Genomic DNA, 24,928 nt, shown 5'->3' on the forward strand with positions numbered 1-24,928 from the left:
CACCCCCAGGCCTCTGCACGCTCGGGTGCTCTCCGCGGCACTCAAGGAGGCAAGCTCACCATCCCTCTAGTCCCGGGACAGGGTCCAGTCCAAACGGGAAAGGTGTGTTTTGTGTGGCAAGTTATTACAGGATGAATTCCAGCAGTCTGGAAAGGGCGGCTGCCAAGCGCTCCCCTGGTATGACAGGTATATGACCTTCCAAGTCTCCCTCTTGGCATGGCCGTCTTATGGGTGGATCACCCCTGGTTTCACACCCCGTATGGCCAGGAGGGTAGAGGGGTCCGAGGCAAGTGGCCTGGCATTCACCAGTAACCCAGCCTGTGACCTCAAGCAGGCTGTTTAACTTCTGTGAGCCTGTCTCTGACCTTTTGTTCAGAGTCAGAGCAAGTGGAAGAAGCTCAGAATCTCTTCTCTTAAGGGGATGCACGATGCGATGATCAGATGCCCAGACTGGGCCTGTGGTGCCTGGGAGGACAGGAGGCCCAAGCAAAGCAGACTCAGATGGGGCAAAGTGACAGGGAGCAGTTGAGGAGGGCATGTGGAAGAGAGAGAGAGAATGCACATCAAGTACAGACCTTTGCACATAGTAGGAGCTCATTAAATATTTGTTGATTGATTGCTGGCCCAAGAGTTCTGACTCCATACTTGACTTCTGTGTGGTCTGGAAGAAAGATGTAGAATATGACTCCAAATTCATCCCGACCTGGACAATGGGGGCAATTATCCAGAAATGTGAGCCATCGTTCAACCCCCCCTTCCCACACTTAGTCTTTTGCAATAATCACCTGACATTTCAAATGAGGCAGGATTTTTAAGAACCTATGTAATTGAAGCTAGTATTAGAGACTTACATTGTTCCTTCTGCCTGAGAAAGACATTTATGCTATTCACCCATCTTTTTTTTTTTAAAGATTTTATTTATTTATTTGACAGAGAGAGACACAGTGAGAGAGGGAACACAAGCAGGGGGAGTGGGAGAGGGAGAAGCAGGCTTCCCGCTGAGCACGGAGCCCGATGAGGGACTCGATCCCAGGATCCTGGGATCATGACCTGAGCCAAAGGCAGGAGCTTAACCGACTGAGCCACCCAAGTGTCCCTCACCCATCTTCTCTTCTTTAAAATTAATATTTATCCTTTTACCTTCTTTTTTTTTTTTTTCAAAAAAATTATGGTCATTGTAGAAATTTTGGAAAATGAAGAAAAACAAAAAGAAGACAGTTTAAACTGCCTATGAGTCCAACAAACAGAGATAGTTAACATTTCAGTGTACCTATTTCCAGGCTTTTTAGCTTTTTTCCTTCCTTCCTTCCTTCCTTTCTTCTTTTCTTCCTCCTTCCTTCCTTCCCTCCCCTCCTCCTTCTTTTCCTACTCTTCTTTCTTTAAAATCTGAATCGTACTATATATATGTTTGTGTTCTATATTCTCTGTATATCATTCATTCATCCATCCATTCATTCATTCATCATTCAGCAAGTCTTTATTCACTGAGTGCTTACCAGGTACCAGGGCACTGTTCTATGGGATATGATATGGGAAAACGGATACAAATCTCTGCCCTTGGGAAGCTTACATTTTGATGGTGGTGGTGGGGAGACAGACAGTAAAATAAATAAGCAAAACATGTAGTGTGTTAGAAGACCATAAGAAGTAGGTAGGGAAATAAAGCAGGAAAAGGGGATAGGGAGAGGCTGGGGGCCACTTAAATAGGAAAGATCTCCCTGAATGGGTGATGTCTGAGTCTGAACCAGCAGGGCAATATTCTCTCCTAAGATCCCACATTTTCTTTTCTTTTTTTTTTTTTTAAAGATTTAATTTATTTATTTGACAGAGAGCGAGAGAACGAGTGAGAGAACACAAGCACGGGGAGCGGCAGGCAGAGGGAGAGGGAGAAGCAGACGCCCCGCTGAGCAGGGAGCCCGATGTGAGACTTGATCCCAGGACGCTGGGATCATGACCTGAGCTGAAGGCAGCCGCTTAACTGACTGAGCCACCCAGGCACCCAGATCCCGCATTTTCTGTATCCAAACTTTGGCATGGCTTTCTCAGGTGCACAAAAAAATCTAGGCTTCTATCAGCCATACTGATAATGCAGTAGCTAAGAGGAAAAAGGCAAAGAAAAGTGCTGAAAGCCTATGACCAAGTCCTGGGTCTTCCCCTCACGGTCATCCGAGGTATGTCCACAGCAGGAAAGAGAATGCCGTGGGAGAAGGCAGGGTTGGTTTGGGGGGGGGCATTGCTGGCTCCTGCTTGTCGCAGCTATGCCAACGGCGTGGCTCTCTGGTCTCCCCACTTGGACAAACCTGTTTAGGACTAAAAAAAAAAAAATCACATCAGAACAGCTCCATTTTTGGTGTTGGCATTGCATTTTTCACACTGATCTTTGCCAAGGTCATAATTACCGCAAACATTTGCACCGGGCTCTTCAGTTTTCCAAGTTCTGGTGTTTTCGGAGTTCCTAGTGCAGAATGGGATAAAGTAAAGGAAGTGTGGTCAGAGCGTTCTTTTCACATGAAATTTCAAAGTTGGAAGGGGTCTAGAGCTGTCTGGCCCATTTCCTCATGAATTAAGGCCCTGAAGCTTAGAGAAGTGTAGAGATTGCAAATGTCTACACTCAGTACCTTGGGCTGGAAAACTAGATTCCTTAGCTCCTTCCTCCATCCATATAGGGTTGAGATTATCCCAGCAGCATTCTCTTCCAGCTGTCCAGCTGGGTTTTCCGATGTAAAACTCCAAATGATAAAGATTGTTCTGCAATCAGTCACTGGTACCAGGGCCCTCAAATTAAGAACGGAATCTGTCTTGCCCGTTTCAAGTAGCAATTTCTTTGCCCGCCTCTGGGCCCATGTGGGCTCTGTCTAGGGCTGGGCCTCAGGGGCCGGTGTCAGCCTCAAGGATCTTTCCTGGATTGCTTTGAGTGGGGGTCCCAGGAAGTCATCTGGTGCTGGTGCCCCGGTGCCCATGAGCCACCCCCCTATGAAGTCCTGAACATGGACTTTGTCTGGTGAGCTCCACTGTGCTCCGAATGGACTAAAGCCGGTCATTTGGCAAAAATCAGCTCAGTTGCCGCCATTGTTCTTAAAGAGGCAGCGCTGAATGGGCTGTGGACTAATGTATTCTATTATGGCCCTCAGGCTGGCCTCTGAGTGCTGGGGAGAGGGCTGCATTCCACAGACGCTCCCTCCCCTGCACTCTGCTCTCCAGCCCTGCACTGGCCCCAGGGAGGAGCTGCTCAGGGGCCACGGGTTTCTCACTTCCCAGGAAGAGCCCTCGATAATCAGCTGTGAGGAAGGCGCTCCATCTGGAACGCCTGCAGTGGGAGGAAGGGGTGTTGAGAGCGGCCAAGCGTCCAGTGAGAGAGCCAGGAACGCGCATGGAGAGGCAGGCTTGGCTGCTGAGAGGATCAGGCAAGTTGCCCCTGTCCCGCCCTGCCTCCCTCACATCCACGGATCATGCAACCTGTGTCTGGCGCCCATTGCCCACCAGGAACATCCCTCCTCTGGAGAATGAGAGGGGTCATGGGATTTGTTTCGAGCAGTCTGCAGATCTTTCATTCCAGGGTCAGTTATGCCCGAACCAGGAGAAATATGATGTGTGGAAGATAAGGGGAGAGGGTTTGGAGACAGAGAGCCTGGGCTCACACATTTATCATATACGCCCTTATTAAGCACAAAGGAGAGGCTTGTGTGAGTCTTGGGACACTCCCTCTGGTTCCTTGTGTTTTGCAAAGCTAGGCCTCTCTCCAGGACTTCCCTTCACCTTGGAGAGTTGGAGGGGACCTCAGCCAGAGGGGTGAAGAGGGAAGGCAGGGTGTGGCCAGCTGGGTTAGGTGTCTCTCGAACCAGACAGAGGTTTGCAAGTGTGACTTTCTTGGCTCCGGGGCTAGGTGGGCTCATTCTTCAGAGTTTTCTCCCCTTTTTGGACCTTAGCACTGCCTGGCTCTTCCTACCTGCCATCCTAGGTAATCTGCTGCAAGCGTACCTATTCTCAATGACAGCAACTACCCAACCTTCGGAAAGCTCTCAGAAGCCCTAGAGTCTACTTGTTTAGGATGGTTTGGGCAGGGCCAGAGCTGGGGACGTGAACAAAATGATGGCGAAAGAGAATTGTCTTCCAATCTGACAGAAGTGTTAGACCTGGGGGCTATGGGGACCTGCACGTGCCTAATGCCACAGGGAGGTAGGTTCCTGGTGGGCTCGCCCTTGACTTCTCCCAGTTGCTGGACAATGAATGGGCGGACGAATGCTCAGGGACGGAGCAGGCTGTCCTGACCGACTGTGACATCTCCTCAGCCTGGGCTCTTCACACCTCCCCTTTCCCCAACCCTCTGCTCTGCACAAACTGCCCCCTTGGCTGCTTTGATGTGTGTCTTTCTTTCTTACCTGTACACTTTTAGGGGTTTGGGAATACATCTTAGATGGCCTCTCTCACGTGACTCAGTCTGGGCAAAGGTTATGTCAGGAGAAAAGAGAGAACGGAATAAACTCCAATCGGAAATCCCTGCTAATTGCAAGGAGGCAATTTCCTTGGGGAGGGGATGGAAATAAAATAATATATCTGGGAATGTGGGTGAGTTAAAATGGTGTAAGATGCAGAACATTTCATACTCCAGAAAGAATAATTTATTCTCCTGTCAAGGTGCCAATGATAATGGCAATAAAAGAAAATATAAGTGATGGTGGTAAGGATTATGTGGCAATTTAGGAAGGAGCCAGTTATATATTTATGGACCGAAATGGCTGGAAACCCTTCACACCCGAGGAGTTAATGCGGAACTTGGGAAGCTCTCCAAGGCTGAGTGGCTCTACTTGGGGAGTTGTTATTTATGGAGCTTTAAACCGTGTATTAAGTAATTTGGTGGTCTAGACTATAGTTAAAAATAAAGAACAAAAGGGTTGGGTGGACAAATTATGCTTTTCTGAGGGGTGGGGGCTATGGCTTTCTTGTAACACTCCAAGTGTTAGGTGGATGGCTAGAAGGCCACGTTTGCATAGTGACTGATATTAAATATGATAGAGTGTGGCGCTGCTGGGAGATCGCAGAAGCGTCCGGATACACAACTGCTTAAGTTACAGTGCGTGGGGAAGAAAGCAGGGTCTGTTCACTCCTGGCCGCTGCAGTCAGCTTCGGAGGGGCCAAGGGGCAGTCCCTCTTCGCTGCATGCCCTTTACTTGCTAAGGCCCCTGCAGCGCGGCTTCCTTACAAAAGAGAGTTGCCTGTCTATCCTTCCTGCTGGAGAACCGGGGTTTCGTTATTAAAGGATTGTCTGAATGCTTTACCTGCGGGGTGGCTCAAGAGCTTGTCTGTGACTAAGTCTCCTGTTCAGAAAAGCGGGCCCTTCCAGGGGGATGCTAAATTGAGGGGTGCAGAGAAATGTGATGCACGTGCGTGACAAACCCCGACACTTGGAGATAGGGTGCTTCGCTGCTATAGAGGTCAAAACAGGAGAATGGCAGGCACATGTTAGAGTTTCTTAGGATGGTGCTTCTCAGTCTTAAATATGCATAAAAGTCACCTAGGCATCTTGTTAGAATGTAAATTCTGATCGGACACGTCTGGGGTGGGGCCTGAGATTTCGCATTTCTGACAAGTTCCCAGAAGATGCGGATGCTGCTGGCCTGGGGACCAACCTTTGAATAGTAAAGTACTAGGAGACAGTAAAAATTAGAACTTGAAGCTTTTGAGTTTTCTGTCTGCTTGGAGCGTCCCTAAACTACAGATCTGTGTCAGTTAGGCTTGTTTCTAGCTGTATGAAAGAGAAAACCCAAATGACTCTGGATTTCAAAAAGTGGGGGAGAGAGATTGTAGGTCTCACCTAACAAGAATTCCAGGGCAGGCCATCAGGTCATTTCTTACAAACCAGGTTCTTTCCATCTTTCTGCTCCTCTGCCCGAGCGTCTGTGCCTTTATCCTCATGGTTGCAGGATGCTTGCTGTACCTCTTGGTGTCACACCTGAATTCTAAGCAGGAAGAGGAGGGAAAGGTCAAGTTGCGTGCCTTCTAAGCTTGTCTATTTTAAAAAATGCTTTCCAGGATGCCCCACTTACCAACCTGCACTTGATTCTCAATGCTTAGAGCTGGGTTATAGGACCAGCCTCATCTGGTAATCACACGTCCACTGTGCGCCTACTGTGCGGCAGGCACTGAGCTAAGTACTGGAGATAGGGGGACGAAAAGATGGTTTCTGTCCTCAGGAGGCTTCTAGAGACATGTAAACAAGCAAAGAGTGTCTGAGGAGAGGTACTCAGATAGCTGTGGCACCCAGGGGGCAGACACAGGACCGCCCTGGCCCCCTCTCGCTGGGAGGCTCCGGGGAATGGCCCAAGAGAAGGTGGAGAGCTGAGTCTTGGATCGGGGCTGGGGGGACAGGCAGGCCTGCCGGGGCAGCATGAGCTTTAGGCACAGAGACACAAGGCAGCATGGTACATCCTGGGAACCGCATATCCACTCACATCTCTGTTGGAATTGTCCCAGTGCTGGGGGCCAGTTGGTACCCACCTGCACAGGTGATCTTCATGTGACATACCATCCTATTGGTCATGACACCCCAGGTTTTTTTTTTTTTTTTAAAGATTTTATTTATTTATTTGTTAGAGAGAAAGAGAGAGCGAGCACAAGCAGGGGGAGCGGCAGGCAGAGGGAGAAGAAGGCTCCCCGCTGAGCAGGGAGCCCGATGCGGGACTTGATCCCAGGATCCCGGGATCATGACCTGAGCCGAAGGCAGCCGCTTAACCGGCTGAGCCACCCAGGCGTCTGGCCACCCCAGGTTTTAAAAGTTTTAAATATCACTCCTGGAATGATCACAGAACTCTGGAAACGTCTAGGCTCTAGAGAGGACCATAGGTAGACCTCCTGCCTTACACCCTGGATCAGCTTTTGTACCTGAAAGGCACCCCCTCTCATGGGTATATAGCTCTCTCTCTCTCTTGGCATGACTCATAGTCTTTTCTCCCCTGGAGCCTTTCTTTTGGGCATCCCCATGATGGCAGGCCAGCTGTACATGCTTATGGGCAGCCGCCTGCACAGAGCACTGGGGTCACTCTGTAACTGAGGACAGGCCAGGGCACCCGTCCTTGCAGTAGTCCCCGATCTCCCACTCTGATGCCTGTATGTACTCACGACTCCATCCTATTCTTTTTCTGTCCTGGGATCCCATAGGAAAACACCTCATACCCTTGTCCAGACCTTCAGACCTAGCTCTCCATCCTCCCTACTCTTTCAAAACCATCTTTTCTTTCTAGCAGGCCCACCCCTTGGAAGAGTCTGATAAATGAATTCACGGTAAGACATTAAGGACAGCAGAAGGCTCTCCAGGTTTCTCTCCCCAGGGATGAACATTTAGCAAAGGCAGTTCAGCCTAGTGCAGAGTCAACAGGATTGAAATCCAAAGATCTGTGTTCCTGATCTGAGTGTGTCCTGCACCACAGTGCCGTGGTGGCTGGAATGGTGGTGAGGGGCCCACCACTCTGAGCTCTGGGTCTTCTGTAAAATGGGGACCATGGACTTCTCTGCCAGCTCCCGAGGCTTTTTGTGAGGCTCTAAGGCCATAACGCAGGAAGGATGCACCTGGGGAGGACAGTGGGAAGACACTCACTCTACTGGGCTGTGCCTGAGCCAGTGGAGGGAGTCTGGCGGGGGAGGGAGGCTGCCCCCTCTGCCCCCAGGGAGGCTCAGATGTGATTGCTTTCCCAGCCAGCCCTGGACAGAGGCGAAGGCTCCCGGAGGGGGGAGCGGGAGTGTGATGATGCGCTCTCCCGCTCCTCCCCCCAGCACCTCATGTGTATCCGAGTTCTTCTGGAGAAAGGTGGTGGAGCTGCCTGGTGTGCCTGCCACGAAGGGTTAGGTAAATAAGCACAGGGCTTCTTGGGGAATGTGTCCTGCTGCTGGGGCACTGGCCTCCCTGGGGCAGTCCTGGCAGATTTACGGGCCCGCCGCCAGGGAAGCATGGACCACTTCACCTCCCAGGGAGAGAGGGGAAGGAGTCACTAAAGGCCTGTTTTTCCTACTCTGTGGTGTCCCAGTGAAGCCTTGAGCTCTGAGGTCAGGCCCCGGCACCAGGTGTCACAGGGCTAGAGCCCCTCCCAGCTTCTCTTGCCCTGCCCCACTCCCAGGTGTGGTCAGAGGCTTCTGGAAACCTGGCCTTCTGGGTCCCAGTCTCTGTTTTTAAAGACTTATTTATTTGAGAGAGAGGGAGAGAGAGAGAGAGCATGTGCAAGCACTGGGAGAGGCAGAGGGAGAGGGAGAGAGAATCTCAAGCAGAATCCCCGATGAACACGGAATCCAATACAGGGCTCAATCTCACCATCCTGAGACCATGACCTGAGCCGAAACCAGGAGTTAGATGCTCAACCAACTGAGCCCCCCAGGCACCCCCACCCCCAGCCACTGTTTTTAACAAGATTGCTTTAGGGCCTGGGGCTCAGTGTTCACTGCCATGTCCATGTCCATGCAGGATTTACAGGAAATTCTGCTCTCTTCCTGGAACTGGCTGCGACATTCACCACCCCACGCCCTGGCCATCCTCTAGCGCAGCCTACTCTGTGTGTGCCCTGGGGAGAGAGAAGTGAGTCTGCCCGAGGCAGCATCTCTGCACCAGGTCGGCTCTGTGTTTGCACGAGAGGAGAGCCGATACAAAAGTCCCATACTCTCTTTGCAGCCTTTGTATAAGGCGCTCATGATCATTTCCCTTAGAATTCAGATCTAGGAAAGATTTTTCTTTCCTGCAGGCAAAGAGAGCTATGTGAGTGTTTCACGCTTACTTTTTGCCTTGGTTCTCGGGAAACGCAGTGAAAAATCAATGCTCAGGGGTAATGCTTCTCTCAGCTTGGGTTTTTCACATATCTGCCTCCCTCTACTACATACCTGTGCTCTTTTTGTGACGGAGGGTCTTACTGAGTACTGGCTATATGCCCGGAACCGTGACAGATGCTGGGAATGCCCATGTGAGACAAAATATGATGAGATCCTGGCCTTCCACGGGCTCACAGTCATATAGTAGATACCCCAAAGCAAACAGTTTTAAAATGTCCACGCAAGTGCTGTAATGAAGTGTCCACAAGTGCTCTCTCTGGGTGCAGGGAGGAGAGAGGGGTTCATCTGACTAAGAGTGGAGAAGGGAGGTGATGGACCGAGAGGAGGTCAGGCAAGGCTGCTGGAAGGATGGATAGTGGGCTTGCCAAATAAAATACAGGACATGGGAGTTCAGTTTAAATTTCACATAAACAGGAATAATTTATGGTATAAGTATGTCCCATGCAATAATTGGGACATACTTATGCTAAAAATATTAAAAAGCAGATAGCGTATTTTATTTTCTGAAGTACCAGGACAGGCATTAATAGTTCTGTTTTACAGATGAGAACTCTAGAGCCAGAGGGATAAAGTGCAAGTCATCCAACCGGTGAGATGCAGAACCAAGGCATTACTCTGTATTTCCTGACTCTGGGCCAGAATGCTTTTCTTTGCATTGCACCAGACCCACCACCACCCAGCCACAGCAGGACGCCCTCTTGCCCTACTGCATTGCTCCTGGCTGATGGAGAGGATGCTGAGTGTAGTTCTGGAGCGTCAGAAAAACCACTGATGATAGGATAATGGGACAGAATAGGAGGAAGAGACTGAAAAGCACTCCCCCCGGCCTTTTTTTCTAGGAACAGGCAGGAAGGAGCTCTGTGTGTGGGAAGAGGCCACCAGGTAGGCACCTGGGAGGCCCCTCTGTGGCTCTGCTTGGCCCCAACATTCAGCTTTGGGCAATGGGAAGAGGAAGAATGCCTCCTTAAGCTGGTGTTATGAAGCAACAGGGAATGCACTTCCAACTTTCATGTATGGGCATCTGGCAGTGTGGGAAAATCAGAACTTTTTTGAAATGAAAAACAAGTTTAAAGTTGTATTTTCCCCCTGCTCATTCAAACTGTTCAAGGAGGGAAGATGTGCCTCCTGGCTCACAGCTCTCCCACTCTAGAACCCTGGTTTCTGGGAGCTCTGTCATGTCAATAGCATGTTTAAAGAAACTTTGTTCTCGAACTTTCTCCTCTACATACACACATTCTTGCTATTAGGGAAAGGGAGATGGGACTTTGAAGCACAAAGTTTTGATAATATGAAAAAGGACAAAACAACAACAACAACAACAAACCAACAACAACCCGTAGGCCCCTCTAAAATGCAGTCTTTAGGCTGCTCTGCCTGGTGCTGTTATATAGTATATAACTGATTGGCAGCAGGCCGTCATTCTCCAAAATCTCAGGTGTGGTTTCAAGTCTATCAGTGGTACTGAGACTGAGTCAGTCCTTCCTTTCCAGCTGGGCCTTAGGAGGATCCAGGAGTAGGGGCACCTGGGTGGCTCAGTCTTTAAGCATCTGCCTTCGGCTCAGGTCATGATCCCAGGGTCCTGGGATTGAGCCCTACATCGGGCTCCCTGTTCGACGGGAAACCTGCTTCTCCCTCTCCCACTCCCCCTGCTTGTGTTCCCTCTTTCGATGTCTCTCTCCCTGTTAAATAAATAAAATTGTAAAAAAAATTAAAAAAAAAAAAAAAAAAAAGGAGGAGCCAGGAGTATACTACTGGATTTAGGATTCTGGGTTCTTGGTTATACCCACACTCCCTGTCTATCCTCCAGACAATTGTGTCCCTGGCATGGCTCAAGAGGCCCCTCTCTCAAGCAGTAAGACCAAGTGGGGAATTGGGAGTTGGGGGTGATCAAAGTCCACAAAGAACAACCAGGTGTGGGGTAGGTCCTCTCATGAGAGGGAGTGTGAGGTTTACTCCTGACTTGAGACCTCCGAGACTGGGGGAGGTGTAGTCACTTGGGCTACTTTCCAGAATTTTAATGGTGGACAGACCCAAGTCTTCCCACCATCTGGGGAGACTGCAAACATGAGTGTGAGGTCAGCTAAGCCTGGATTTCAGAGGTGAGAGGATGTTATCTACAAACACAACTCTTTCCAATGAGTGAGTAAACAGACACATTTGGCTTGGGACTGAGGGCCTGGCTGGAGGAAAGAAAAAGACCCCCTACCAAACAGCATTTTTTTCTCTAAATGCCCCTTGAATTGAGACACAGTTGCCTGGTCTCCTGCAGTCTATTCTCTGTGAGGAATGTCTACCCCAGCTTCTCGGGCTGAGCATTACCGATTGTTTAGGGATTAACCCTTGGCCATCCAAAGTCTTGCTCTATGGCTCTCATCTCTTTCACTCCATTCTGCCCCTCTTGCTTTGGTGCACCTTTCACTAGCCAAGAAATGACAGCAGGGCTGACCGATTGCAGATGCTTCCAGGGTGGACAGTGCAGAATCACAATCTCTGTATGGGCATGAGTGCTTTAAGAAAAGAGCCTCACTTCTTCCCAAACTCTAGTAGTTTTACTTGGAATCTGTCCATCAAGAAATTAGGTCTGTGGAGTCCAAAGCAAGCTTCCCCAGAGCTTTACAAACAAGCTGGCCCAGCGAGGCAGCACCTCCTATGGTATCTGCCTTGAGCTCTGAGATCTGTGGCCCATTTGCCACATGGGGTGGTATCACACTGCTCAGATGCGGGTTTTCAGTATCCTTGGCCTCCCTCCACCCACACTTCAAGCAGGGTGGAGACCCAGCCAACCTCATGAGCTGCTTGCTGTTGTCACCTGTCCCTGGGGTCAGTCATGGTCATACTCCCAGTTCTCTGGAGCTTGACCCTTCCTCTCAGGGTGATTTTTAAAGTATACAAAAAATTTCCAGGAACTCTGAGGGCGGGAAACTTCTGTTTCTTTGGGGGAGGGGGTTGCCTACAGGAGAAGGCCTGGCTGTTATTTCTGCTAATAACAGAAATTATTTTTTTTGCCTTCTGCCTTAATGGGGACCCTTGGTTTTGACTTGAGTTTCCTGGGCCAGCTCTGAATGGAGCATGTGTGCCTGAGTGAGGGGCTTGATATTTACACAAGCCACACTGATAAGTGCACATGTGTTTTTAATGTTTTGGCTTTCTCCACCACAAACATGTCAATGTGTGTATGTGTGCACACACAGACGTGCTGTCAGGCTGGGACTTGGGTAGGTCTTTTTCTTTTCTTTAATTTTCTTTTCTTGTCCTCCTGAAGCTAACACCTTTGTGAATAATATTTCCTCCCACACTGAGCAGCGTTGCAACAATGACCAACACCCTCCGGTGTGTTTGAGGGCCACCGTCCGGTTGTCCCACCTGGGAAGGAGCTGCACTTTTAAACCAGCGAGCAGCCCCAACTACACGTTCCCCTTGGTTTTGCGGGACCCGAGCCGGACCGGCTGGGGATTTAAAAGCAGATCTCGGTGGGTTCAGCCTTCATGAGCCCGGGTTTGGGTTTGTCCGAAACCGTCTGCCTTTGTACTGCAGCTGCGGAGGACAAAACCCAAGAGGTGGGCTGCTTGTCTAGTGGGCTGCTGCTTGAAATTAGGAAAAAGCGTAAAAAATAAAAAGTCTTCATTATCGCGTGGATTTGCAAGTACGGATAAGGTTTCTTGCTTCTCTTCTAGCCGACTCAAGTTGACCAGCGTTAACGCTCCTCTTTATCCACCCCACACTTTTATCTATTCCTTCTTTCTCTCCCTGTCCTTTTCTTCTTCTTTTCCTCTCCTTTCCCCACTTCTTCCGTTATTTATTTATTTATTTTTGGTTTTGTTTTTTAAGGGGTGTTGACCTGGGTTTAGTTCTAATAAACCGAACCCCCTTGCAAGTGAAGCGATTGGTTAATTGCGCCGGTGACTGACGTGCTAAATGAGTGCGGCTCGCAGCCGCCGGGAGCTGATTGGCTGCGCGGGGAGACTCCGAGGGCTCTGCAACAGGAGCACCGGGCACTCGAGTCCTGCAGCCTCGGGAGTAGGTGCCGCGCGCCCGCCCGCCCGCCCGCCCGCCCGCCGCGCGTCCGGGAGCCGGGGCAGCACTCGGGCCGCCGCGCGCGCTCCTCTCCCCGCGCGAGCTCCCGCCGCGGCGCCCGCCGCAGGCCGAGGGCCGCCACCCGCCGAGGACCGGGCAAGGAGCGCGCGGCCGCCGAGCCGGGCAGCGCTGGGGACGGCGCCTTTTGTCCCTGGAGATCCCTGGAAGTTTGCGGCGGGACGCGCGCGGGGAGGCGGCCGAGGCAGCCCCGACGTCGCGGGAGCGAGTGCGCCGAGCCAGCATGGGCAGCGGGCGCGGCGCGGGGGGCCGCCGCTGGGCCGCCTCGGGCGTGCTGCTGGCGCTGGCCGCCGGGCTCCTGGCCGCGGGCTCGGCCAGCGAGTACGACTACGTGAGCTTCCAGTCGGACATCGGCTCCTACCAGAGCGGGCGCTTCTACACCAAGCCGCCGCAGTGCGTGGACATCCCGGTGGACCTGCGGCTGTGCCACAACGTGGGCTACAAGAAGATGGTGCTGCCCAACCTGCTGGAGCACGAGACCATGGCCGAGGTGAAGCAGCAGGCCAGCAGCTGGGTGCCCCTGCTCAACAAGAACTGCCACATCGGCACCCAGGTCTTCCTCTGCTCGCTCTTCGCGCCAGTCTGCCTCGACCGGCCCATCTACCCGTGCCGCTGGCTCTGCGAGGCCGTGCGCGACTCGTGCGAGCCCGTCATGCAGTTCTTCGGCTTCTACTGGCCCGAGATGCTCAAGTGTGACAAGTTCCCCGAGGGGGACGTCTGCATCGCCATGACCCCGCCCAATGCCACCGAAGCCTCCAAGCCCCAAGGTCAGGCCGGCCCTTTCCACGCGCGCGAGCCCCCCAACCCAGGGCGGGCGGGGACCCGGGGGACCCGCCACGGGGAAAGCCCCTGCCACTCGGACCCCCGCCCCGCCGCTCCTCCCCGGAGTTCGGACATGCTCCCTGGAGGTTGCTCTCAAGCTGTGCGGAACGAGTTTTAAAAGCCTCTCGTCCGTCCGAGGTGTCGCTTAGCACCTCTACCGACCCAGGTGCACGGCCGGCAGCGGCGGCTGCGCCTCGGCCCCTAGCAAGCTCGATGCGGTGCCTGGAGCGGCTCTTTGGGATCCAGGCTCGCTTTTTCCATACCTGAGACAAAGCCTTATCCTCCGTATGAAAGGAGAGCCCTTCTCCCTCTGGGAGGGAACCGAGTCCCCGTGGAAGTTTTTAACACCCGAGACGGGATGCCCCGGGAGGAAAAAACCCAAACCCAAAGCGCAGAAAGCCTAGAAAGGCCGAGAAAATGCTAAGGCGCAGCTTTGTTTATTTTCATAGGTTCGATGAGGATTAAAAAAAATTCCACCCCCCCGCCCCCCCTTCCCCGAGCTTTCCTTAGCTAGTCATTTCAGCCTAGTAGCTCCGGGAGGACTGCAGAGCTGGCTGAGAAAAAAAAGTTTAGAAACAGGATTTCTGTTTTTCCACCCTTTTCAGGTAACTGCTTGGGGGAGGGTTGGGGGCTGGAAAGTGAGTACTCTCATTCTTGCATACCCCCTGCTTCTCCCATTTACACAAATCCTCAGGTAATTAGAAAGATAAAAATGCAATTAGCTCATTGTTCATCTCTCCTTGGGGAGTGGGGCTGCGCAAATTGGAGACTTTCTGAACAGCCCCACGGAGGAGCCTGAGCCTCCTCTCGGAACCCCTCCCACTTAAAGGGCAGCTCTTGAGTGGGAGGGAAAAAAATCCGGGAGAGGCAAAAACCAAATCAAAACAAACCAAAAATCCAGCGTGGTGGCCTGACTTTTATAGGAACGAATTCTTCAGGAGCAGAGTTGAGGCTGAAAGATGTGCCCAAAGTCCCATAGTCCGCGATGGGGAGCCATACCTGGATGCGCTTAGCACAGGGGCGCTGTCCCGAGGGGGTTTAGGGTGGGGGACCGGCTCTTGGCTGACTTAGCTCATCTTGAAGGGATGCCTAAAAAAGAAATGTCCTCTGAAGGGTTTACTCTTCCAGTGTGAGGGTGGTAGTATGGGGAAAGGGAGCCCCGAATTTGCAATGCTCCTGCTTATTCTAGGGAGAGAGGAGATTGGTCCAAAGTGACCGGCATTGGGTGGCCTGGGCCCCAGCCAGGTGGGAGAGACAGCAGTCTGGTTGCACTGCCCAGGGCACCTCTGCTCGCCACTTCCTGGGTGTCTGCACAGGGTTAACCTTTGGGGGAAGTGCGGCCCTTTGGGAACAAGAGCTCAGCAATTACCTAGAGCAAACAAAGCACTTTGTGTTCCGCGGGTGCGGAGTCATCCCCGGCAGGCAGCCCGCAGGCTTTTCCTTCTCCCCTTCCTCCCTGGCTGGCCACTGGCTGGCTGGGGGATTAGCCCAGCTCTGCCCCAGAGGCCTCTACTCCACTCCCGGTTGTTTCGGGGGGAAGAGCCCATGCCCATGGAGACCTTTGGGGGAACACCTTTTGAGGGGAGGCTGGGGGACTGGCCAAGGTGCCTACATATAGAGGGGGAAGAATCCTCCCAACTGACCCCCCCGCAAAGGCTGGAGTGGAGTGGGGGGTATCATATAATTGCTCTCTTGCCTTTGACCCCTGGGCTGCTGTTTACCTGATTGCTGCCTCCTGAGTCTGGGCCTTGGTACCATCCTCCTCTGTCCTCCCCTCTAGCCCAGGAGTGCCTAGGCAGGCACCTTCCCAAGGCCAGCTGCCGAACAGAGACGAGCCATGAGAGGACCAGTCAGGTGTGGGGCTTGGGAACTGGTTCTCCCCTCATTGTTTCTGGTGAGAGGTTCTGGCCGGAGGGGAGAGAGCACCCACTCCTCCCCAGCACTGCAGCCCTTCAGTGGGAGGGAGCCCCACAGGAGCCCCACACGACTTCCTCTGAGGTGGCATGGCCATTGTCAGCTGAGCGTGGAGGTGGGAAGGCTCTGTGTGTGTGTGTGTGTGTGTGTGTGTGTGTGTGTGTGTGTGTGTGTTTGCAGGGGCAGGTTGAGACAGACCAAACTACCAGTTCTCATGACCTTATGGCTAGTGGCTCCAGAATGGGAACTGGTACTTTGGGGTAAGAATAAATACACAGGCACTACTTTTATTCTTTCTCTTTAGTCTTTGAAATTAAAGCCAAATTTTCAAGGCAACGCATATCTCTGCATGCTATTCACGTAATTGGGCATGTTTTGGGGTCTTGGGCACACCTTAGGGGCCATGTGCTAGTAAAGATCAATTTGGTAATGAGAGAGAAGTCAAAAGATACTTTTCCCTCCAACAGGCTGACGCCGCGGCTACATCAGCGTCTGTCCCTACCTGTCACAGGAGAGGCATAACTTCGTCAGCTTTCCAGGAAAGTTATTTCTAAATCTCACGCTTACATTAGACCTATCCATTCCCAGGCCAGTACATTGTTGCTCCCCCTTCCAGCCAGGTTTCACTGACTGAAGTTGGATGAATGAGCATATATTTTTAGTTTTATTTATTTATTTTTTTGTTCAGACGTGTCGTGCGTTAGATCAGCCTGGCCGTTCTAGTCACGGATTGCAGGGCCCACGGTGCCCTCACATGTCCTGAGAGCCTCCAGAGGGTCTGTCTCGGGGCGTCAAGGAGCTGGCCAGGGAAGACCTGCTGTGTGTGTGAGAGAGAAAGTTTGCGTGTAAATTTTGTGTGTGTGTGTGTGTATTGCGTGTGTGTTTGTATAAGAGAGGGAGAGAGAGCTGTGTCCATGTGTGTCCTGATTTTTAAAAAATCACTTAATCGTGACTCTAGTGTTGGACTGTCTCCTCTCCTCCCCCTAAAATATTAATGAAACACAAAACCTTTCAGTTTTTTGGTTCCTTTGCTTTAAACATTATTTTAAATCTACCTTAAAACAGCAGTTTAGTTCTACCTCTCAGATGGATGGTGGATTTTTCCCGCTGAGGCGGCCTGCAGGGCCCCAAGGACACACCAGAGGGGGGCATAGATTAATATTGCATTACACATTCCTCCTTTCCCTGGATCAAGCTGCTCCAGAGTTGGCCAAAAGAAAAGTCAAGATGGGGGTTAGCTCACCCCATGAGCTCTTTCTACCTTGAGAAGCGCTGAAGGTCAAACATTCATTGGTGGGCCTGAAGAAAATGGCCCCGTGGGCTACAGAGCCCCTCAGGGAACTCAGAGGGCCCAGAGGGGATGATGTGAGTGTGCCAAGGGGACAGTGTTTGATATTCTCACTGCCCGGGCCCTGCTACTTGTTCAGTCAAGATTATATTCATAAAAACTTCCAGTGTGATAACTTCCACTTAAAAAAAAGTAAGTAAGAAAACAAGGAAAACCCCAAAGCATGGTTCACTCTCCCGGGATAGGTAACATGGTCCTTCCCATATTTCAGGACTCCTTCTGTTTTTCTCCCCATGGAAGCAAGAACCATAATGCGAAATTCTGGGTAAGTTTTTCCCGTTGTCAGAAACACTACCTCCAGAACCTAATTTCAAGTTCTGGCCGAAAAGCGAATTTCCAAATTCTGGGCCAAAAGACAGTCACACAGTCTTCTGCTTGGAGTGTGGCTGTGGTTCTTGCTGCACTGAGCATCTGGATGGTGTTTGGCCCTGGGTACAGAGTGAAAGTGGGAGAGGAAGCTGAAGAAAGATGAAGGGGTGTGGTCCCTGCGTGGAAGTGGGGGTGACCGGCTGTGGACCAGGTGTGTCCTGGGGGCAGCGCTGGCCTGGCAAGGCTGTGCAGCTCTCTCCATAGCGTCTCCACTGTGGGAGGCTTGGCCCATTGCACTGAGCCACAGGGGACCTCACGGGCAGGAGACTCTGCCATGGAGGCCACAGGAAAGGGCAGGACAAAGGGCCTTCCATCTTACCATTTTACCTTGGGGTGACTTTCCTCTGCTCCTCAGCGCCAGCCTGGCTTGGACCCCAGTGCTTTGCCAGGGGCGGAGTGCCCTTCGAATGTACTAGATTTCCTAGATCATGGATTAAACTCCTCGTGGTTGATGGATGATGGTGGGGATGGTGGTGATGATGATAGGCCACCTCAGCCGTCCGGGGATTCCACTGTCCCGCTTTCTCGCTGGCCTCCCACAGAGATACTCCACCTCCCAGGGGTCCCCTCCAGCGGCATTTTGGCCTGGAGGAGGCCTCTGGCTCTGGCCTCAGAAGTCTCCTCCCCCTGTGCCTAGTGCCTGGCAGTGGCCCTCATGCCTACCACACACACACCTCCTCTTCAAAGCACTTCACAGTGTTGTGAAAACGCCTTCAGAGGGTCCCCCATCTCCCCCGCCCCCTGGCCCTCCCATTTGGCAGCTCTTGCTGGTGCTGCCCCCAGCCCCCACCCAGGTGCTCCTGCCTCCCCCCACCCAGCGCAGGCAGGAACTTGCACTGCAATAGCCCTTTTGGAGACGGGTGTTCGGGGCCTGTGGCTAGGGCTGGTGTGTCTGAGTTTCCTTCTTGGGTCCTAGAGAGCAGGTCAGATTGATCTGCTGTCCCATTGGGCGTTTGGGAATGGGAAGGGGGCAGGGATCAGAGAGGGATATTTAAGGGCGAGGGGAGAAAGAACCAGAAGCAAACACCTGGAATAGATGCGCACTCCCCATCAAGCCACAGTTCACAGACCCGCCCCTGCCTAGTCCCAGATAAGGTTGGTTTACGTGATTGTGTCGTATTCCACAGTTCTAGCCCCCAGGTTTTCAAGAAACTGTGTCTGTTGGCTTTAGGTCCAAGGCTCCAGGACTCTTTGATTCTGCAGCTGCCCTTCAGAAATTCCAGAAGACCTTTAACTACTTCCAGCCTGGTCCCAGGGATAGCTCCTTCCAGAACCCCTATCCCTGTCACTCACAGCTCCTCTTTCTCCTCCTTTCCCTTCCTAGGCACAACCGTGTGTCCTCCGTGTGACAATGAGTTGAAATCTGAAGCCATAATCGAACATCTCTGTGCGAGCGAGTTTGGTAAGAAAGCACCCCTGGCCACCTCTGGGAGGTTTGGCATGGTCCCTGCTTCTTCCTGGTCTGTGTCCCTGGGGAACAGAGAGCCTGTGGATGCCTCTTTCTGGAGCTTCGTATTCTCTCCCTTCATTCTCCCCCAGGGGTTGCTTTTCTCAGGCCCATGGAAATCTAGATAGGGTGGAGAACTGGCTCGTTTTTATTAAAGTCATACTTGGCTTCTGCCCTTCTGTGTGAAGGATCCCTGGACAGGTTTTTGGGAACCTTCACTAGATGTGGAGGGTGGCAGATTCGAGGACAGATGGGGAGGAGTTAGGGAGCAACACCACTCCTTGGATGCTCCCAAGAGGTGCACCCAGGAGGTCCTGCCGGCTGCTTGGCTGGCCTTCCTTCCCTCCACACTGGCTCTTTCTCCATCCACCCCTAGGTGTCAGCACCACTCTACCCAGGCTCTGAAATGCCGGGGAGGGGGAGTCCAGCCGCTGGGGGCATTCAGATGGTCCCCCCATCAGGTCCTTCCTGGCACAGGAAATTGACCTCCCTCCAGTACCGAGAATTCTCTCCCTTCTTCCCAAACCACTCTGGGTTAAAAAAGAACTCCAAATCAGCCCTTACAGCCCCAAGAGAAGGGCTGGGTGGGGCCTGGGGAGCAGATCTCAGGGGGGCTTTTAGGGATGCCCCCTGTAGTCAGCCTCATAGAAGACCTGAACAGCTCCAGACACCCTGAGTCTGTCTCTTCTGGGAAAGGTAAATGTCAACCGCATTCGTTTGGAAGGCTGACTCCTTCAATTTCATATGGATGCTGAGCAGTGGCTCTGCTTAGGCCAGGCCTGCTTTGCTGAAGGAAGGTTCAGCCTGACACTGAGCTGTGCATTTCTCACAATTCCTGCTTCGTGTCCCTGAGGCTGCAGTTCGTGCAGAATTCTTACCAGGAAAAGCAGAACGGTAGGTATGAGTCTTTGGCCATTCAGGCGACCAACTGCATGTTTTCATTAACCAAGCATATTAAAGCATATGGAAGGGCCTTCCACTGGTCCACTGGCCAAGGGCTGTGTCCGAGTCACACGAATATGACCTGTACATGCAAATGGAAGGAAATCATACACGTGACACACATTCTCGGGACTGTCATTGTGACTGAGGATGGAAGTGGGAGAACTCAGACCCTTTGCTGCAAAGAGCTTCTTGAGGGTGGATATGCCTTGCATGTTTTGTTTGTGCACTAGGCATCTCTGCCTCCTTTGTTCTTGGTGGGGGCCTGCGGGACCTCTAGGAAGTTTGGCCTGGAATGCATTTTCCTGCCTGTCTTTGAGGCACATCCTTTTTTCTGGTTGCCGTTTTAAATGAACCCAAAGAAAATGGTAGAGGGCATCTGAGGTGATGTGCGCAGACTGTGCTGACCCTTCCATCATCTGGTAGTAACTTGTACTTCTTGATGCTCACCCCCTTGCTTCCTTGGGGGTGCCAAGAGCCCAGCTGAGCATGGCAGGTCTCCTGCTGTGGGGTCTGTGGGTGCACAGTCCCACGCTGCGTTAGCAACAAGCTTTTCTTCCACAAATGGGGTTGAGATTCCTTCCCAAAGATGCATTTGGGATAGAGAAAAAAAAAATCTCTCGGAAATCCTGACAAGAAGCCTTTTGCGGTGTCACTGGGGCAGGAAGAATCTGTTGAGATAGGCTGTGATCCCAAAGAATCGTTTCAAGGGATAACTGAGGGGCCCCATTTGGATTTCACTGATCCTCTTCAGATATTGTAAATGAGCACACTCACTTTTAGAAGTTGGCCCCCTGATATTTGCGCAAATCCAGGAACCATATTAAAGTAAACTCTGAAAGGTAATATATTAGCTATGACTTCTATCAGGCTCAACTCCTGAGGGAAGAGTGATGGAAAACTCTGGAATTCAGTGTATGAAGGAAGTGATTGACTGACCATGCCTTCCTATTCGGGAGCTCAAATTCAATGTATCTGGTCATTCATTGATTCACGTATCCATTCATTCAACATTTCTGGAGGGCAAAGCACTGTGCTAGACACTCAAAAATACTTACCTAGAGTAAATTACAATTTAATTAAAATTTTTTTCTTAAACACTGACCAAACACTAATCAGTGATTTCCTAGAGAGTCATGGAGTCATGAGATAACTCACCAGCTGAGGAGGGGGCTGTGGGAACTCAAGGCCAAGTTAATGTTAAGGACTTGTTAATGTTAACTTGTGAGAAGAGAATCCGTGCCTTTATGCTCAGAGTCTTTGGAGCTTACCACCCTGAACTTGTCATCAGGTTTCCTCCCTCCACTCCCACTTACTCATCAAAGTTCTGGTAATTGGGGGTTTTGTGGCAACTAGTTCAACTAGAGACATTCCCTGGAAGTGGGCCGAAGAGGCAGGCTTTGGGAAGGAATTTGAACGTGGAAGGTTGACCTTATGGTGTAGGGTAAGGATCTAGAGGGTGCTCAGGTAACTCCCCTGGGACGGATATCCTTGCCCCACTGTAGTAGCTGCCTACTAAGTCAGCAAGCCACCTGCTTACTGCTTATGGGAGGGAGGGGTAGATCTCGTTTTAATAGCCAGTCAGGTCTTGGCAGATCTGACTGATGAGTTGTTTGGGACTGTGTTCCGTTCGCCCTGGGCTGATTTTCTTGGCTTCAGAGAATTTCTGAGGTCCTCCTGGACCCTACAGGTCATCATATCAAGTCCACTTACTTCATAAATAAGGAATCTGACTTTGCCACCTGGAGTTCTTTTACTCTCTGGCCTGCTGCCTTCCTCATTTAAGAGAAGATGAAGAGCCACTGGGCTTTGCCACAGAGGCATTTATCCCCTCAGCATGGGTATGGTGTATGCCAGGCTTCTTTGAACTGGGTGCAGGAGAGACTTTTTAGTTTTTTGTTTGTAATGTTCTTATAAGGCCATAAATCGGATTTTTTTCCCCCCAGCTCTGCAGGGGCTGAGCTTAACTCTGCCCTTCTCAGCATCCTGGAGAATTCAGCCTTGTTGAGAAACTTGTTTCTTAGCTCAGTTCATTTCAAGTAAGTGAGGCAGTCAGCCACACTGATGGGATTCAGTTAGGAAACAAAGAAATTTAGCAATGCAAGCTGACACACAACAGAGAAGAAAAAGAATGTTTTACTCCCTACTCCAGGGATCAAACTTCACATTAAGTGGCCCTGACATCCCCGGTGGGAAGACATCAGGTTGTTGGAAGGCTTTCTGTGAGCTCGAGGAATAAGGGGGTGCATTCCTTCTGGGTCAGTGCACACACTCGCCCTCCTGCCAATGCATCCTCAGACTCCTGCAGCCTCCGTGGAGCTGGGCGTGCACAGCCCGTCACCTCTTTCGCAGGCGGTGCGTTTTAAAATCTCTGGCAGGTCTGCTCGGCCACTAGTCTCTCTACCTCTGCACCGTACCCCGCCCCTCAGTTCCGAGCGCATTTTTTTTTCCCAACAGGGAAAAGCATCAGTAGAAACACCTGTGTGCTGATACTCAGGAATGCAGCTGGATTAGCCTGGATCAAGTACCAGATGTGGGAAAGCCGAAAGTTAGATGGTGCAAAGTCTCTGAATTCAACATGGTGGCCAGCCTGTCTGCTGTGCTGAAATTGGGATGCACTGCTCTGCTTTTTGTTCTCGGCTTTTCCTGCTATGTGACAACAGGGTGCCGCTCCTTTCTCTTCAACAGGCCAATATCGTATTTGCAAGCTGCCCCGCTCGTAATCCTGCTGGTAACAACTCGGTGCCCATAGGCATCTTTCCCTCACATTAGCTTATCCTATGGGTATCTAGATCTGATTTATAATTGCTGGGAGGTTAGGACCCCGCCTCCGGCCAGTCTCTCTGGCTTCTCCAGTATCTCTAAATACTCTTAAGCTTTTCTGCTAGAAATGTGCATGATGATCTACTTCTGCTAAGAGTTCAGAGCTTCCTCTCATACTGGCTTCTCCAGTTTTTTGAACCTGAGAGTTCAGGTGGCAACTTCTTTACCCCAGTATTTTCTTGCTGTGGAAAAAAAGATTTCTTTGCCCCCAGAAATTTTCCTTGCCTTCTGGAAGGATTTTTTTTTTTTTTTCCGTTTATATGTTTCCTCATAAAGAGTAAAACCATACTTTGTAATACCAAAAGGAGTCAAATAGGAAAGGAAAGAAACCAGCTCTCATTGTTAGCATTTGGGAGTATTTCCTAGAAGAAGTCTTTTCAGAGGTTCCTGAAACTTCACTAATCTGTTCTTGCTCTGCCTTACTCATCTTTCAAGGTGTCTTGGCTGTGCTGCTCTTTGGAGGCACAGTGTTTTACTCTGAAGGGCACTTTGATCTCTTGCAAAATGTAGATTCAGCCTTTCCAAGCTACTGTGCTGGAGGCCAGTTTTCCTCACCTGTGGGAGGAAACCCAAGGTGTAGCTTGGAAAGTAACAGTAACACAGTAATTGCGGCATCTGTAAGCTGCTGGAGAGCAGGGTCTCTGTCCTGCACCCTGTTTTACCTAATGTGAGATGCCCACTAATCGTGAAATGCGCTGTTTGTTTTGTACCAGTGACAAAGGAAGCATGCTTCACGTTAAAATGTGAAGATAATCCGTGTCTTAGAATGAACAAAACAAGGCCTGTTTGTACTCAAACAGTCCCAGGAGCAGTCCCCATGGTAGGCAGGAAATAAAAGTTTGTCAGATGGGACGGTAGGGGAGATGGAAATTGGACTTGGACTTCCTTTTTTTTTTAGATAAAAGGAGAAAGCTCCTTTCCAAGTGACTATGTACAACATGTTTATTAATTTCAAGGAAAACTTCACACTCTGTTTTGCGTGACTGAGTGTATATGCATGTATGTTAAAAACAGAACAAAAGCACTCACATCCAGAAATCTAGTTCAGTGAAAGTAAAATTAAATAGACGGGAGAAGGCCCACAGCTCCCGGAGTGGAGTTGGCAGGCTGAAGACCCCTGAAATACATCTCCCATCCACAGATCTGTAAATACTTGGAAGGGATCGTTAAGGCATTTCATGTGAGGGAAAACGTGGGGTCGGCGCTTTCATCCACGGGAAGCATAGCCCACAGCTCGCAGCCTGGGTCCCGTTCGGAGTAGCCTTCCCATCCGTGCATGGGGGTCTGCTGTCCGGTGCATGGCCCGTGGCTGACCCAGAAGCCTTGAAGCCTTTGGTTGGCTGGGCCGGTAGTGATGTCTGTTCCCTGCTCACCTGTGGTCTCAGATTGGAGACTGAGCAGGCCCCAAACCTGGGGTCCTAGCCAGAGTAATCAGGCCCTGGGCAATTTGGGCTGAGGCCACATGGGGACCACTTTGCACTCTGAAGCCATGCTAAGAAACATCAGGGCAAAGGTGGGAAAGAGCCACATTTCCCCTTCTGGTGAGTGTGGTGCTCCCTGTCTCCATGCCTAATTCTCTCTTAGCTCCAGCGGGCAGGAAGATACTTGGGTAAAGCAAATTTCAGTGAGAATCACTCTGCTTTAGCATAGTGGAGCCTGTGAAAGTATACTGAAGTATGAGAAAGGACAGAGAAGCGAGGATCTGTGGATGGGGCACGGCGTTCCCTGGAACTGAGTTCAGTCCTTCCTTTTCTCCTATGTGCATGCCCTGCAACACTGGGCAAATCCCTTCCCCGCTCCAGGCCTCAGTTTCCCTCTATTTCATAGACCCAGGTATAGGTTTTGGTGAGGAGTAGAAGAGATGGTGTGTCAGGAACCCAGGCCGGACTCACTAAACATTCACTGCGGTGATCCTTCCAGGGACGGAAGTAGCCCTTTCAGGGACGGCCACCTGTCCCAGGCCTCCCCTGTGGCTCTCCCCAGAGAAACGAGAGGTGCATCTCGGGAGCTCTCTGTTCTCTGTTCTCGGTCTATTTATTGAAATCTTTCCCAAACCTAATTCTGTTTTCAGCCCTGTCCCTTCCTTGCGTCACGCCGGAGTGGCTGCTTTTCTTTGTCCTAAGAGTGATTTCGCTGCGGGTGCAATTGGCTCAGGATTGGCTGACACACGACTTCCCCTCCTTGCGGCCAAGTCCAGGTCTGACTCGGTTACTCCTTGGGACAGTCATTGGCCAAATGGTGTGGTTGGGTGTCCTGTGAGGTCCTCTCCAGCTGGTGATTCTCTGATTAAGAGTGGCCCTGCCCCATTTCTTAAGCCTCCTTATCTTTTTTTTTCTTTTTTTGTAAAGTTATTGTGGTAAAAG

The 24,928-nt window shown here is 51.1% G+C and overlaps 1 protein-coding gene and 1 long non-coding RNA gene across 3 annotated transcripts in view; one reads left to right on the plus strand and one right to left on the minus strand.

The window, feature by feature from the left end:
- Positions 1 to 1,232: 1,232 nt before the first annotated feature.
- On the minus strand, positions 1,233 to 14,122 carry LOC118538361 (uncharacterized). The gene is made up of 3 exons (XR_004918578.2): positions 13,986 to 14,122; positions 5,813 to 5,957; positions 1,233 to 2,310 (listed from the first exon to the last, which is right to left on the minus strand). It is a non-coding gene; the product is annotated as an uncharacterized LOC118538361 (long non-coding RNA).
- The window catches only part of SFRP1 (secreted frizzled related protein 1), a 48,584-nt gene continuing 36,447 nt past the window's right edge, over positions 12,792 to 24,928 (plus strand). Inside the window, exons 1-2 of one of the 2 annotated variants that reach the window (XM_078069582.1) lie at positions 12,792 to 13,667; positions 18,678 to 18,755. In XM_078069582.1, the coding sequence (XP_077925708.1) occupies positions 13,124 to 13,667; positions 18,678 to 18,755 (622 nt within the window). In that variant the 5' untranslated portion in view covers positions 12,792 to 13,123. The remainder of the gene's footprint in view (positions 13,668 to 18,677; positions 18,756 to 24,928) is intronic. The other variant, XM_036096262.2, reaches the window with a different exon arrangement.

This window comes from Halichoerus grypus, chromosome 3 (assembly GCF_964656455.1).
Source record: "Halichoerus grypus chromosome 3, mHalGry1.hap1.1, whole genome shotgun sequence".
NCBI lineage: Eukaryota > Metazoa > Chordata > Mammalia > Carnivora > Phocidae > Halichoerus > Halichoerus grypus.